The following is a 17,034-nucleotide window of genomic DNA, read 5'->3' on the forward strand; positions in this document are numbered from 1 at the left end:
ATTTGCTATTCGTATTCGGATGTAAGCGATTATATTATATATTAAAAATGTTTTTTTTTTATAGATTTTGAACTATATTTGCTGTTTCTAGCTGCTTCCATACGTTGTCTACCGGTCCACTGCCTCATTTTTCTCAATCTAGAAAACTGCTTGCGTCCGACACCTCTTTTTCTTTCGATCTTGCCCTGCAATATATGTAAATTGTAGCAGTTCATATTTTGGATTTCATAGAATATGAACCAGATACGATGTTTTTCTACATTTGATATACATACCTGAGTAGAGTTGTCTGTCTTATCTTCTTCATTAGAAACGTGTTCGATCCAGGGTATTTCAAGTCTCGTTAGAAGACACATTTCAAATACTATTCATGTCCGACAATTTTATGGTCCATATTTCCATGCCATATAGCAGAATTGACCATACTCAGCATTTTACGAAGCATATTTTTAGTTGCAGATTGAAGACGCGATATTTAGGACTTTGCCATATTTAAGAAATGCGGAACTTACCACTTCAGTGCGACATCTTATTTCTATTGAGACATACCAGTTTTCGTTGAGCAGGCAACCAAGGTATCTAAATTTACTTACTCTTTCTACAGGAGCATTGATTGTTAAATAAATATTGTTGTATTGCATATTTCTTCGGCTAGCAGCCAAGTATGTATTAAGTTTTGCTGATACTGATTTTGAGGCCATATAACATAGTTGCCTGTGCATTGCCACATTGTTGACAAGTTTTTGAAAGCCAGCCATCTTGTCACATAATAGAGTTGTATTGTCGCCGAACCTGATGTTGTTTTTAAAAATACCTTTTATTTTAATACCGTCCTCATTGCTTTATGTATCTTTCGGGAATATTCTTTCGGAGTATATAGTATATTAAAGAGCAATGGAGAGAATGGGAAAGAGTATGTCCTCAGTGTCGTCACCATCAACTATAATATGCGCTGTTTAGTGATAATATAAATTCCGAGTTGCTGGAATTTCTTTTTCATCGACGTTCAAGGATCTTAAAATATTGAACGATTTGTAAAGTTGTACAGCGTCAAATGCTTTTTCGTAGTCTATGAAACATAAAAAGGCAATTTTAGACAAGCACAGAGAATAAGGCTTCTCTAGTACCCATTGCTCCACGGAAACCAGATTGTGTTTGTCCCATTGCTTCTTCGCGCTAGTTATATGTAAATTGCGTTGTGTAGAACTTTCAGAAATATTTTTAGGGCGTGACTCATTCGACTTATCAATCTATGTATATTCACTGCAGTGCTTAGCATCGGATTTTTTCGGAGGGGTAATGAACGTTGATTTCATTCAGTCTGGAAGATATTGACCCGTATCATATAGAGCAGGGCTTCTTAAACTGTGGGTCGCGACCCCCAGGGGGGTCAGAAGAATTTGCCGAATTAACAAGTGATACTACCTTCCGACTCAGATTTTCTCAAGTGCCTGTGCATGAATTTTGGATAGAAATCAAATCAGAATATCCCCTACTATCGGAAATGGCAATGAACAAATTACTGCCATTTTGTACAACATATTTATGTGAATCAGCCTTTTCCACATTAACTTACATAAAATCAAAATACCGTTCAACTTTAATAAACGTTGAAAATTTATTACGATCTGCACTAACTCAAATTGAGCCTAGATTTAATTATTTGTGTAAAAATAAACAATCACATCCGTCACATTAATATTGTTTGATGTTAATAATATGTTTTTATTAAAAAAATTGTTAGAAAAGTTTATTTTTCCTATTGAATATATAGATATAGTTTTATGTTTTCTTATAAAAAAATTGTTACAAAAGTTTATTTTTTCTATTGAATAAATATATATATAGTTTTATGTCATTCTATTTATTGTGTTTTATTACGACCGATATCCCGTCAACGTTTCCAATTATATACATATACATATGTGAAATGAATGGGTACGTATTCTTTAATCCTTATTTTATTTACATTGTAAAATAGTGCGATATTACATCTACATCTATGGTTAATATATATTTCATTATATGGAGGAGGGGGTCGTTTAAAATTTTTTAAGCTTGAAGGGGGCCGCTATATAAAAAAGTTTAAGAAGTCCTGATATAGAGGATTGAGAAGTTTTACTAGGAGCTGTAAATTCTCGTCATCAATAAGTTTCAGAATTTCAGATGGAATTCGATCAAGACCTGTGGGTTTATTTGATTTTATATTTTTAATAGCATTTTCGAATTCATGCTTACTTATCGGAAAACCGAACAGCAATTACGAAGGATACTACTGCTTGATCTGCTTTTATCAATGAAAAGGGTTTTTATATAATCTTCCCATATAGTTTTATTGTTGTATGAGTTTACAAAGATGGACCAACTTGTATTTCTACGACTCGCTGCAGTTTCTTCAAATTTTTTGTGAACATTGAAGTCATCATGTAAATCTTGTAGCCTTTCGATTTCATGACATTGGTTACTTAACCAATATTTTTTTGCTGCATAAATTTTGCGACGTACATACACATGCCCCACAAAGTTTGCGATCACCCGAATAGCCTTCTTAAATTTATTAAAAACAAAATAGAATATTATGATTAAATTGAAATCTTTAGAATTTGTTTATTCACCACAGCTTTTAAGGGCAAAAAAAAAAAAAACAAGATTCCTCACTTCACTTTTTAGATAACGGGAAAATAATTTCAGCAGCATGTAAATGTGGCACCAAAAAGTCTGCGTTCAGCCTGTTTATTTTAATGATACCGTTAATTTTGAGATATTTTTCCTTGTTTATATTAATTTTTGATTACGCATTACTTCGACTGAATGTTAACAAAGCTTAGTTGAACATTTTATTTATAACTGGCGATAATTAAAGACCATGGAAGGAAAGGGAAAAGAAATAAGCGTTTCTGAGAGGAAAATAATTATAAAAATGTGGAAAGACGGAAAAAGTTTCCGAAATATTGGAAAACCTATTGGGAGAACGTATTCCTCTATTCAGCGAGTTGTAACAAATTTTCGACAAACTGGAATTTTTACATCTAAGCCCAGGTCAGGGCGTCCGAAAAAATTATCGACCTGGGAAGAGCATTCTATAATCAACTTGGCAAAGGTTAATCCCCGGATTACATCCTCAAAATTAGTTGAAAACATAAATCAAACATTTAAAAAAAGTATTTGTGCTGAAACTGCCAGAAATGTTCTACGTCAAGCTGGATACCGTGGTAGAGTCGCCCGAAGAAAGCCTTTTATTTCTCTTGTGAACAGACGTAAACGCATTCAGGTTGCCTATGAGTACCTACATAAATAAGCCTCCCCAGTTCTGGAGAAAGAGTAATATTTTCAGACGAAAGTAAATTTTGTATATTCGGAATAAAAGGCGGTCAAATTGTTTGGCGAAAACCTGGAACTGCCCTTGGAAAACAAAATCTTGTTGGCACGGTTAAGCACGGAGGTGGCGGGGTTATGGTTTGGGGCTGCATGGCGGCAAATGGGGTGGGTCAGTTAGAATTCACTAATTCGACGATGGATAAATGGGCATACTTGAACATACTAAAACGGAATTTAAAGCAAAGTGCAGAAAATCGCGGCTTATCAAGAACATTTTGGTTTCAACAAGATAACGACCCGAAGCACACAGCCGAGATCGTTACAACGCCCCAAAACAGCTTAAAACACCGCCACAGTCCCCAAATCTTAACCCCAACGAGCATCTGTGGCATCTATTGGAAAAAATAATTCGTCAGCAAATGATTACTAGTAAAGAGGTTTTGCGGAGTGTCATGCAGGCGGAATGGAGGAAGATAACAGCAGAAGAAACATAGAAATTAGTAAGTTCAATGCCAAATAGGCTGAGTGAAGTCCTGAAGCAACGTGGATATCCAACTAAATATTAGATTTAATTTTCGCATGTAGCATATCATGTTTTTGTATTAGACTTTAAGACTGAACGCAGACTTTATGGTCGCTTTATTTACTTGTTACAGCCATTATTCACCGTTATCTAAAAACTTATGTGAGGAATCTTGAAATTTATTTTTGTTTTTGAAACTTAAACATATAATAAACAGATAAATATATACAAATTTATAAAAATTATAAAATCAGGTTGTGTGTTATATTCACTAAAAAGTTATTGTAGGGTGAAAGCAGACTTTCTGGGGCATGTGTATATCATTTCGAAATTTTTCTCTGTTCCGATTCTTTCACTTACAACGTTCTTTCTCTCTTCACTGTAATCACGTAAATATTCTATAAGACGCCGGTTGAACAGTTCTTCGTAAGAAGCATATAGTTTTGCATTTGATAGGATAATTGGATTTATATTATATTCTGATAGATGTGTACTCGTGCACAATGATTTGAAAAAAATTGTATGTTATCGCCATCAACTAAATTACATATTATTTCTGTGCCTTTATTCGTTGCACTTCCTGCTGGGTAAGTGCGAATATCTCTAAATCATTGCGAGTTCTCATCACCATTATTTCTCATTTTTCAGATTTGCGTGTATGGTATATGTACATATTTTTAAATATCACCTCTATTTATGTAGGTATGTAAATATATTTGTGATATAAGTAAATATGCTCGCCAATTCAAAATCAGTTGTGTCTCATTGATGACAACACAAAGCAGTTGTCTCAGCTGATTGTGTGCATTAAACTATTATAGTATTCCAAAGCTGACCAAAAATCGCATTCTAAAAGAGAAATTTAATTATACAACTATGTAAATAGCGTGGATTTTGAGTGAAAATCTAATAATTATTTTCGTAAATTTAATAAAATTGCAACAAAAGAAAACAACAAGCAAATAAACCACATGAAATTGGGTCGTATATCATAAACAATATAAATATACACACATACATACATATAAATGTATATAGACTTACTATTCACATGTGTGTATTTCCCCACCGGATTTACTTAATAATTTGTTGTGACAATTTATTGCTGCGAAATATCTACTGATAAGACCCCCTCAGAGAATAGTTCTCTGAACTGTTAAAGTACTCGCAAATTGATTGTTGTTGATCTATAGTTCATACATATGTGTAGGAGAGCATGTGTAGAGTAACGCCAGTGACGTAGAGATAAAAACATAATAAAAGAAATTAAAATATTTATTTATGGGAGTTAGAAAGGCACGATTTTTTAAATACCCATTTCCTCAATGGGCGTGTGTTGGTCTTGTTTTGTTGATATCGATGGTTTTCGAGAAAAGCGACACAACTCAAAATAAACTCAAATTCGGAGTTTTGCCGTTAAAAGCAAAAATCAACTACAGAGTTTATATATTTTTATCTGGAAAGACATCATAAGCGAATCTTGAAGCAATTCTGAGAGATGGCGTTAGTGTCGTTTTGTCAGGTGATCGAATTGGCGCGTCACTTATCTAGAAAACTGACCCAACTCAGTATTTTGTATTTTTGAATTATGTCACTTTTCTCGAAAACCATCGATATGTTATGGAATCATGGTACGCTGCATTATAAGTTAGTTGAGAAAAGGGAAATAATCCATAAAGACCGCATAGCTTCTGAGGCATGTGTATGAGAGCACGATAACAATACACTTTGTAGAAACACTATCAAGAAATTTGAAATTAAAGAACGCCATAAGCATCATGGATAGACCACCACATTCACCAAATTGGGCTCTCTGTAATTTTTTCTTTTACTCAAAAGGGGAATTATCGCTCCTCGTTTATAGCCTGTTGTTAGAAATGATAAAGTACTTAAAAGATCACATCATAATGGGCTATGAGCCAGAGTGTGTCCCACAATGGACAACCGCTTCAACATAACCTAACCTAAAAAAAATTAGAATACATTTTATTTATTTATTTATTCAGAAATCAATAAACAATTGTTCTTACTGTCTACTTTTAACAAAAGTATATTTAACAAAAAAAATAATAATAATAAAAAGAGAAATAACAATAATTTTTACTCACTACATATGACAAAAATATCGTTATCGAGAAGTTTTGTTGAATAACTAAAAATTGCGTGCTTCTCTTATCAACCATCACTACAATTAAAATATTATAACTTCCATTTTGTTCAATTTTTTATTTTATGTTTACATTACTAGTCACACAGAAAAATACATATTGTAAATTAACGAGAAATTTGTTTTGAATTTATTATATGAGATATATACAAAACTTAAGTTGTGATTCTGTTCATTCCATTAAGTCTTTGAGTCTTTTCCGTTTCAATTTTGTTCCCCAATTAGTTGGATCAACAAGAATAGAGCCCTCCATATTGAAGTGTTTTTTTAATCTTACATCCTGGGCTTTTGCTGCCTTTTTTATTGTGTCTGCCACCGAGTCAATATTTAGGTCGCGCTCGAGATGGGAGCTACGGATAAACCAACGAGCATCGACTGCACATTAAATAATTTTATTCTGGAACCTTTGTATAAGTCGAATGTTACTTTAGCTAAAGCAGCCCCATAACTGTGCGCCGTAGGGACATACAGACTTCAAAATTTTTTATAAAGGGCAAATACGCTTTCTCGGGGAACCCCTACTTTATGCTTTAATTTTTTTCAGGCATGAATATGAATCTTGGTTTTTACTCGGAAGTAGTGGTCGCATAAATAGTAAGGGCGTAGGATAATGAAGTACTGCTTAGGTAGTAGCGATTTAACTTTTGCAGTCATGCATCGCATCAATGCCGCCAACAATAAGATTGGATGATGGTATCTATAGAATCGGGTACAGCTCCGAACTAAACGAGCTCACTCGAGACAACGAGACTGCTGTGCGTTTTGTTAAACCGCAGCGCATAATATGGATAGGTCACGTTACCCGTATGCATGCTAACTGTGCTGTGAAGAAAGCTAATGGGCGTAGCACAAGATCGACCGCTTTGGAGGAGCAAACTACAAAGCCTCTTGGCTTCATTAATTTGTTAATTTTAACACGACTAATATTGTGTTCCAATGTTTCCATTGGGGCTAGTTTCTTCTTTATCTTCTGGCTTGAGTTCAAAAAAGTTCTTTTTCTTAATCCAAAACAAATCTTCGTTGAAGTTGAGTACTTTCCAGTTTGGTCTTCCCCCTTTAATATGTATCATATCGCATACTTTCTGGGCTGGAGTGATTGCCATTTCTAGTAAACGGAGTCGCTATGCATATATCTCTGTAAAGCTCATACAACCATAATTTTTGCACTTACAAAGTTTGCTTTCTGCATAAACTTTCGGGGAAAGACTCCGAAAGACGACTCATCGCTATATGTTAAATGGGGCCCTCTGGAAAGCTACTTCATCCGCATGGTTTAAATTATCTAACTAATCTATATAAACTTGTATATATATATGTATATACTTGTTTTTAATGGCAGATGTAGGCACCATATTTTACACATCGCATAATAGCTAATTTCAAGCAACAACAACTTAGGGAAAGCTGTGTTTTTAACTAATGACTTACAAGTCACACAGCACTGACCTTGGTTTTCGTCAGTGGAAATTTTTTCTCCCAGTTTAATGAGCCAACAAAGCAATTCCGAAAGGAAATTGTTTCTTTATCAGTAAAATGCATATCAAACATTTAACAAAGTGCCACCTTTTATTTGGTTGAGTGTTCTAATCAATTGTACTATATGATACATTCAAATTTGCAATGTATCTGTTTTTACCTATTTAAATACAACACAGTGCGACAAATTTTAACTTTTTTTCTCACACATAACTAAAGCGATATGTGTTCAATAACATAAGTCAATAGAAGTAAATCTGTGTTTTCAGTTTTTCATCATCACGTCAGGATTCCATTTTGAGGGGCCTCAAAATTTCACAGCCCCAGCATTAAAAAATTAACCCAATTCTATAAAATTGTATGGCATACTCGTATGTAAGGACACATATGGGTATCGAATGAAATAAGGATGTCAAGAGAATTTTTATTTTTTATTTTATTTATTTTTGTTCTTTTAATAATCTACAGTACAAAGTGCCTTACAGAGTAGACAAAAATGTAACGAAAAACAAGCCAAATTTGGCATCTAAAATACTAGCAATCAATATAAATACAATTCTAAGCAACTAAATTTCAAATTTTTTGACAAAATAGATCTGGATAAAGCGAAATCAAGGCGGTTGGAACTGGGCGAAGGATTCTAATCTCGAACTGCGCGAGCAATAGACGCAAACTTAGTCTTAAAGTTTTCCCTATAAAAAGAGAAGGCTTCTTTGTGGACCGTTAAAGCCTATCCACTGAAGTAGAACTGGACAGTCGATGATGCTATTAACAAGACTGTCCTTCTCTTTACTAGAGATTCTAGATTAATTATAATAGCATTAGAATTATCCGAGAATTATGGGATGGAACAGGGACCTAAAATCGTACGGAGTGTTTACCTATTTAAGAAATATTTTTTGAACCCGCTCAATTATATTTAACTCTATTTATCGAAATTTGGTCGTAAGGTCTTCAAATGTTAACGGTGTACTCCAAAGTGAGAAGGAATAAGAGCCACAAACAGCAGTTTATATGTACACGGATCAGAAAATTCGGATGCATTGCGCCGAATAAAGCTTACAAGCGAGTACGACTTTGAAATAATAAAATTAATGTGAGCACTGGAGGAAAATTTCGTATCGAATGAAAGTCCAAGATCCGTAAACTCTATTGCGCTTCGAAAATAGAAACGTTTCGAAAATACTAAATGAAAACAGTTTTACATATTTCAAGATGGAGGGGACATCGATGGAGATTATTCAGTTAAAGCTCCTGAGCATCCACTGAGTCCTTAACAGATGAGATATTTTTTCCCCTAAAATGCTCCCTAGAGGTCACCTGAAGTGGCAACAAAGCGGTTCGATAAAAATTCAAAATTTAAAAATATATATTTTTTCATAAACCCCTTGCTAAAAAAAAGGGAAAAATCAATATCCAGCTGTGTTTAACCGTTAGTCAAATTAATACTTCGAAATGAAAAGTGCTGAGTTATTATTAATCTATTAGTTAACTTATGACTATCCAAATGGTCCATAAAGGTATTCTTAACATTTTGTTTTTAGAATAAATACCAAAAAAATATTTAAGTATAGGAAAGGACGAAAATTTCAAAAAACATCTTTTCAACTTTTTGGCAAGGACTGCTATGAAAAAAAATAAAGAGTGAGTAAGACCATTCATGACATTTATTAGTTAAATATAATCCTTTTGAAATGTTGGGCGCTACCGCGCCGTAATTCGGCTTTCCGTAAACACCAATTTTGAATGACTCGCTGGTAGACTTCAGGCGATATCTTGTGAAAAACTTTAGTAATAGGGCTTCCAATGACTCAATCGGAACTGGTTTATCCACAAAGCATTTAAATTTTGCATACATACAAATAAAAGTCCAAAGGTGTGATATAACACGATATTGATGGTTAATCCACTGGTCCGAGACGAGAGATAAATTTCTCGCCGAAACGATGACGCAGTAAATCCATTGCTTCATGGGTTGTAAGGCAAGTAGCGCTGTCTTGTTGGAACCAAACTTTGTGAAGATAACGGGCTTCAATTTTCGGCAGAAAATGGGCCGATGATTCCTGCAGCCCATAGGCCACACCAAACGGTTTATTTTTAATAGATCTAATGGCTGTTCCGAATGACTTCGGATTGCTCTTCAGCCCAAATATGGCAATTTTGCTTATTGACATAGCCATTAAGTCCAAAATTGGGCTAATCGCTGAACAACATAAGTTAGCCTGAGCGCGCGATGAACGCTTTTCACAGAGTGTCAATTTTGTAATGCAATTGAACGATTTGTAAACCTTGTTGAGATGTAAGTCTTTCCATCATGAAATGTCAATGAATAAATGAAAAAATTATGTACTTAGTGTACCAGTAGTACCTCGTGATCTGTGAAAAACCCCTATTCGAAAAAGTACCCCCAATCTGATCACCCTTAATATATATTTTTGGATTCTGTGGACATTCGTCTTTCATTGAAGACCCATAAGTCTATGCCATATATAATATTTTTATAGAATTGGGATGCCTTGAGGTCATTTAAAAAAGACTAATCGATTTTCTCATGTGAGAAAAGTGCTGTTGCACGGTGTAACAGTGCGTTGAGCAGCTCAGGTGCAAGCAGCCCTTACATCGACTTACTACGCAATTACAAACACCTACACATACAACACAGTAAGTATTTTCTAAATTATACTTAGTGAAGTGTTATTTTCTTTAAGAAAAAGTCTTGCCAAGTAACCGTGTAAATTCATTATCTGACAGAGAAAGATGCCAGCTTAGGTGTTTTGGCAATACAAATGACGAGAGCGAGTCATATGCAGGTCTTGATCAATTCTGAATCGCAATTTTCGCATATGGATGTATAAGAGCTTGAAAACAGAGCCACTTCAGGTTGGAGCATTTCCGCTTTAATTTCAAAAGCATCAAAGCCAATCGGAAGCTAAGTAGCACATAATTTTTCAGGCAAAGTTACATACAATAAAATTTTGTGGTAGATAAATTACCTTCAAAACGACATATGTATATTTTAAGTTTATGAATATCATTAAATAAACCAGCTGAGCAGATCTACCAGCTCAGAAATAAGTTGCTAATCAACTCATTGTTCTTAGCAATCTGGGAACCAGAACCACGGTTTCATTATGCTCGGACGGAGTCTAGGAGCTATAAACACGGTTTCACTGGACTCGATACAGAGGCAGAACAGCTATAGCGGCTACGAGTAGATTTTTAAATACTAAGAATATTAAAAAATGAATCTGCATTGAATGAAATGCCCAAATGGTTCATGCTCTCGTCAAAATGCGTACGCATCATACTCCTTAATTTGTGAAAATTGGATTATTATTATTGTATTATTATCTGGTCGTAATGTACTGCGACCACTACGGTGGCCTATTGCCTTGCCCGCGAATCCATAATTAGAGGCTTTTGCTGAGTTTGAGTCTCTCCTTAGGCTTTTTGTACCATAACATCAATGGATTCAGAGTTGCATCAGCGTCAGTGTGCGAGTATGCGGTCTGGAGTTGCATCATCGAGTTCGCAATAACAGTAGATGATTGATTCTACTGACCCTAGTGTCCTGAAATTATTACGAAGATTTTCCCGTATAGTATCAAATGAAAGTTCGTAAGTCCGTAAGTCTCTCTAGAGAAAAAGATAAACTGCTTAGTCTAGCTCCATCCTGAACTCTCCATGGCGTATTGTACGAATTCCGAACTTCTTCATGTGGTCTTTGATAAGCCCAAAAAATGGTTCTAATCCGTGGAATCTTGCACTAGCGCCTAATTTCGCTAGGTAAACCGATTTGATGCAAGAACTTTACTGAGACTTCACTGCTCCGCTATACCCCAATGAAGGTAATCTCCCAGATACAGCTGTACCTTTTACGCCCTGAACGTTGCCTGCTTCCAATATTCGACTCACCTTTAACTATTCAGAACTATTATAAACTAAAAATAGAAGTGGCGCTCTTCTATGTATGAGTCCAAATCATCTTTGTTATTCAACTGAAGTACTGATAAATTCATAGTTTTGCAATAATATTTCACTTTACCTGTTAATCAGTAGTTTTTTAAATCATCAGTAGGTTCTATGCCTGATAACCGTATTCGTACACTTGTCACCACAGTTGGCGTCGGTGAGTTCATAATGACCAAGCAGTTACAAACAATTTCACAAAGACAGTTTACAAATAATGCATAACTGCGAAATTTCTATAAAAGCGACTTGTTCGATTCGTGCTCTTAACAGTCGCTCGTTTTATAGGCATTGAAGGAGTAGCTGATATTTTCAAATACGTTTGATAAGAGACAGACAACGGCATTCAAAATGTTCCTGACCAAAGCAAGTTTTTGTGCATATTTGGTCTTAGCAATTTCGAGCGCAAGTGTTAGCGCCCAATTTAGTCCAAACTATGTGCCGGGAAGGACCACAATGGTTCACCTCTTCGAGTGGAAATGGAGCGACATTGCTGCTGAATGTGAAAATTTCCTTGGCCCCAAAGGCTATGCTGGTGTCCAGGTAAGTCCAGTGCTTGTGCAAGCTAAATGATCTACTTACTACTCGTATTTTAAAAGAAATTAAATAGTTTAATGGATCTGCTCCCCATGGAGAACTCCCTCAATTTTCCATCCAATTTGTTTCACATAATTCAAGTAAAAAATTATATCAACAGGTTTCACCGGTAAATGAAAATGTAGTTATCGGAAATCGTCCTTGGTGGGAGCGTTACCAACCTATATCCTATCTTCTGACCACGCGATCGGGCAATGAGGAGCAATTTGCGAATATGGTGAAACGTTGCAACAACGTCGGTGTTCGCATCTATGTCGATGTGGTATTCAACCATATGGCCGCCGATAATGCTAACGCGCGTGGCACTGGTGGTTCAACTGCTGACCCCAGCAGGAAGAGCTTCCCAGCTGTGCCCTACTCCAGCACCGATTTTCACACCAGTTGTGGTATTAGTAATTACAATGACGCAAATCAAGTACGTAACTGCGAACTCTCCGGCTTGAAGGATTTGGATCAGAGCAAACCTTGGGTTCGAGATCGCATTGTTGACTTCCTCAACAAACTTGTCAGTTTGGGTGTTGCCGGTTTCCGTGTAGATGCAGCCAAACATATGTGGCCTACTGATTTAAAGGTAAATCGCTTGCTGGATCGAAATTACTCGAATCACTTATTTCATAAATTTTTTAACAATTCTTGTAGGTAATCTACAATCGTGTGAATAATTTAAGCACTGCTCATGGCTTTGCCTCGGGTACGCGTCCGTTTATATTCCAAGAAGTCATAGACTTGGGCGGTGAAGCCGTCTCCAAGAACGAATACACGGGCCTGGGCGTCGTCACTGAATTTGCTCACTCTAATTCGATCGGCAGAGTATTCCGCGGTAAGGATGAATTACGTTGGCTAGTCAATTGGGGTCCACAGTGGGGCTTCTTGAACTCTGATCGCGCATTCATTTTCGTGGACAACCATGACAATCAACGTGGTCATGGTGCTGGTGGTGCTGATATCCTCAATTACAAAACAGCCAAGCAATACAAAATGGCCAGTGCTTTCATGTTGGCCCATCCATTTGGTATTACGCGCGTCATGTCTTCATTCGCATTCTCCAATACTGACCAAGGCCCACCCACAACCGATGGCACCGCTATTGCCAGCCCCATTTTCAATGCCGATAATTCTTGCAGTGGCGGTTGGATTTGTGAGCATCGTTGGCGTCAAATTTACAATATGGTTGGCTTCAGAAACATCGTTGTGGGCACAAATGTGCAGAACTGGTGGGACAATGGTGGCAACCAGATCGCCTTTTGCCGTGGCAACAAAGGTTTCGTAGCCTTCAATGGTGACACATCTGACTTGAACACTTCGCTCCAAACCTGCTTGCCAAGTGGTACCTATTGCGACATCATCTCTGGTGAAAAATCTGGATCGATCTGTACGGGCAAGAGTGTGGTGGTCCGTGCTGATGGTCGTGCTACAATAACTATTGCCAAAAATGAAGAGGATGGTGTGTTGGCCATAAATGTTGAGTCTAAATTGTGAATTGTTTTTAAGTGAAAATTGTTACTCGAAAGTAATACATTTATACATATGTATGTAGCTGGGCAATATGTGTTTATTTTCTGCGTGTCAGCTCAAAAATATCGGTAGATCTACACCGCGCGACAAAACGATAGCACATCAATATTTTGGACAGTCTCGACTACTTTTTCTATTTTTGTTTTGAACGTTCATTATTTTTGTGTAAAAGTATAACTCAATGGCTAACAAAAACCATATACGAGGTATGTTCAAAAAGTATCGCGAATTTTGTTTTTCACATGTTGCGTATATTCGAATTTCGATTTTTTTTGTGGCGATATATTGGTACTCATGTTTTTCACTCATGCTGACGAGTTCGACCATTTTGAATGTTCAGTTAATTGTTGACAGCTGCTTTGCTTGAAGGTGTTTCGGCTCGTATCCGATTTTTACCTATTCAAAAAGATGGATCAAAGTACCTGTATAAAATTTTGTGTGAAAAACGAAATTGAGTGCGCGGATGCATTCCGAATGTTGACTGTGTTATACGGAGAAGCTACTTTGGACCAAAGCAACGTTTATCGCTGGTACAAAATGTTCTCAAGAAGACCGAGAAGATGTGAACGGCGAAAAGCGTGCCGGACGCCCGATCACTTCAACAACAGACGAAACAATTGATGAAGTGAAGAAAATGGTATTGGCCAATCGTCGAATCACCGTTAGAGAAGTTGCTGAGGACCTAGACATAACGATTTGATTTGTGCATGAGACGGATCGCCGCAAAATTGATACCAAAACTGCTCAATTTCGCCCAAAAGTGGCATCTAATGAGATGTTGGACTCTGTCCGCGACAACCCAAATTTGCTCCAGAGGGTCATAACTGGTGACGAATCGTGGGTTTATGGTTATAACGTGGAAACCAAGGCTCAATCATCTCAATGGAAGGTGCCGCACGAGCCAAGACCGAAAAAAGCGCGCCAAGTTCGGTTGAATGTAAAAGTTTTGCTTACTGCTTTCTTCGATTGCAGGGGCGTTGTGCTACATGAGCTCTTGCCACAGGGTAAAACGATCAATAAGGAATATTACCTGCAAGTTATGCGTAATTTGCGCGAAGCAATCCGCCAGAAACGCCCGGATTTGTGGAAAAACAAAAATTGACTCTTGTATCACAATAACTCCCCTGCTCACACATCGTTGCTTGTGCGCGACTTTTTGACCAAGAACAACACACTAATGATGCCACAGCCACCGTATTCTCCAGATCTGGCCCTTGTGACTTTTTCTTGTTCCCGAAACTGAAGAGGCCCATGAAAAGACAACGCACGGTTGACGAGATAAAGACGGTATCGAAAGAGGAGCTGAACAACATAAAAAGATATGATATTTTGAAGTGCTTCGAAGATTGGAAAAAACGTTGGCATAAGTGCATAATATCTCATGGGGATTACTTTGAAGGGAATATCTATTTTATTAATGAATAAATAAATAACTTTTGAAAAAACAAAAAATTCGCTATACTTTTTGAACACACCTCGTAAATCCAATTTTCAAATTTTATATACAAATTTAAAAAATTCCAAAAGTTTGCTTTAATTTTCCTCAGATTTTAATTAGAGTTTCTGAAAAGATTTTTTGTTATGCAGTTTAAAAACTTGTAAAATTTTAGTTAGATATACTGAAAGTTGCCAAAAACCCTTGCTTATTTTTTATACTTTTTTCCTTGACAGTGTGCATTTATCCATAAAAAAGTGTGCTTTGTTAGGTATGCTCAGAAAATGTGCAGCACCGCCAAAGAAAAAAGTATAAAAAATTAACAGCAAAATTGCAGGAACTTCGTGCACCTGAACTCACACTAAAATTTAAAAAGCTATATAACCGCATATACTCATTTTTTTTATATATTTTAATTAAAAATCATGGAATTGTGATTGCCTAACATTTGGCGAGCTTTAATTTACGTGCATTAGAGTGATAGGAATTGAGATCCAATGAACCTTGAAGCAAAAAAATTGTCTCCTCAAGCCAAAAACATCGATATATATATAACTCTAAGATCCGAATGTAAATGGATATGAAACTGTAAAACGACGACCCCATGTTCGCCCAAAAAAAGAAAAACAAATACATAATTTTTTTCAGTATTCATTAGCATTTCATCATGGAAAGATGAAACAACAACGTTTACAAATCGTAAAATTATGAAAAGTGTTCAGCGCGCGCTCAGACCAACTTATGTTGTTCAGCAATGAGACCCATTTTAGGCTTAATGGTTACGTCATAAACAAAATTGCCATATTTGGGCTAAAGAACAGCCTGAATCCATTCAAGAACAGTCATCTATTGAGAACAACAGTTTGATGCGGCCTATGGGCTGGAGGAATCATCGGCCATAACTGGTGACGAATCGTTTCTTCAAAAACGAGGCTGGCCATAATAAACAACTTTTTGATGCCAGAAATCGAAGCCCGTGATCTTCACAAAACGTTGTTGTTTGTTCTAACAAGACGGTGCTACTTTCCGTACAGCCCGTGAAACAATGGATTTACTGCGTCATCGTTTCGGGGAGCCATTTATCTCTCGCCTCGGACCAGTGGATTGACCATCAAGATCGAGTTGTATCACACCTTTGGACATTTATTTATGAGATATGTAAAGACTAAATGCTTTGTGGTTAACCAGCCTTGATTGAGGCATTGGAAGCCAACATTACTACAGTTATTTATGAGATGCTGACCGCGGTCTTCCAGCGAGTAATTCAAAATTGGTATTTACGGATGGCCGAATTAAGGCGCAGTTACGGTCAACAGTTGAAAGGGATTATCTTTAAAAAATAAATGTTTCGAATGGTTCTACACAAAAAAAAATTAAGATTGCCCATTCAATTTGAATTTTCATTGTTTTATTTTCATTTAAAATCCGATACCTCTAAATTGATCACCTTTTAAAAGTAAGTATTTGTTAATGACAAGTATGAAAATTATTTAGCTACAATTAAATGCTTCTTTTTAATTTCTTAAAATGACACACGGCTGTAAATAAAATGAGCAGTGTAAAAAATACAAATTTGACTGTAGTTGATAAGGCAACAAATTCTGACTTTACGATCTCAAAAATTAAGTAAACGCAAAATTCGCAAAAAATAAGTTTCACCAAAACTACTGTCGGCATTTTTTTATTTATTTATTTAAAAACCACACTCAAATGAATTAAACAAGTTAACATTGAGGACCGACTCAAAACAGCTGAAGACATCAGAAGTGAGTTTTTGATGGAGACGAAATTACGTGATGTCTCCTACCAAAAATCCACTTATGACTGTTAAAATGCGACAAAAACGTGTCCTATAAACTAACCTGCAAGGAAAACAGGGCCAAAGAGGATTGAGAAAAATAATATTTTCGGACGAATCCAAAATTGACCTTTTCGGGTCCCTCGGAATGTCGTAAAAAATATTTAGCAAGGGTGGGTATTATATCATTGGATTGGTGGTGGGTATCATATCCTTAGAGAGCCACTGGCAAATTA

At 36.2% G+C, this 17,034-nt stretch overlaps 1 protein-coding gene across 1 annotated transcript; it reads left to right on the top strand.

The window, feature by feature from the left end:
* Positions 1-10,048: 10,048 nt before the first annotated feature.
* Positions 10,049-13,595, top strand: LOC129244537 (alpha-amylase A-like). Its single transcript, XM_054882223.1, has 4 exons — positions 10,049-10,145; positions 11,742-11,996; positions 12,151-12,621; positions 12,690-13,595. Exons 2-4 carry the CDS (start codon positions 11,805-11,807, stop codon positions 13,527-13,529), a joined length of 1,503 nt encoding a protein of 500 aa, XP_054738198.1. The 5' UTR covers positions 10,049-10,145; positions 11,742-11,804; the 3' UTR covers positions 13,530-13,595.
* Positions 13,596-17,034: the final 3,439 nt, after the last annotated feature.

Source organism: Anastrepha obliqua, chromosome 4 (assembly GCF_027943255.1).
Source record: "Anastrepha obliqua isolate idAnaObli1 chromosome 4, idAnaObli1_1.0, whole genome shotgun sequence".
NCBI lineage: Eukaryota > Metazoa > Arthropoda > Insecta > Diptera > Tephritidae > Anastrepha > Anastrepha obliqua.

Coding starts and splice junctions, on each gene's coding strand:
- LOC129244537 (XM_054882223.1), top strand. CDS start 11,805: ATGTTCCTGACCAAAGCAAGTTTTTGTGCATATTTGGTCTTAGCAATT. Junction 11,997..12,150: donor AAGGCTATGCTGGTGTCCAG/GTAAGTCCAGTG, acceptor TTATATCAACAG/GTTTCACCGGTAAATGAAAA. Junction 12,622..12,689: donor TGTGGCCTACTGATTTAAAG/GTAAATCGCTTG, acceptor CAATTCTTGTAG/GTAATCTACAATCGTGTGAA.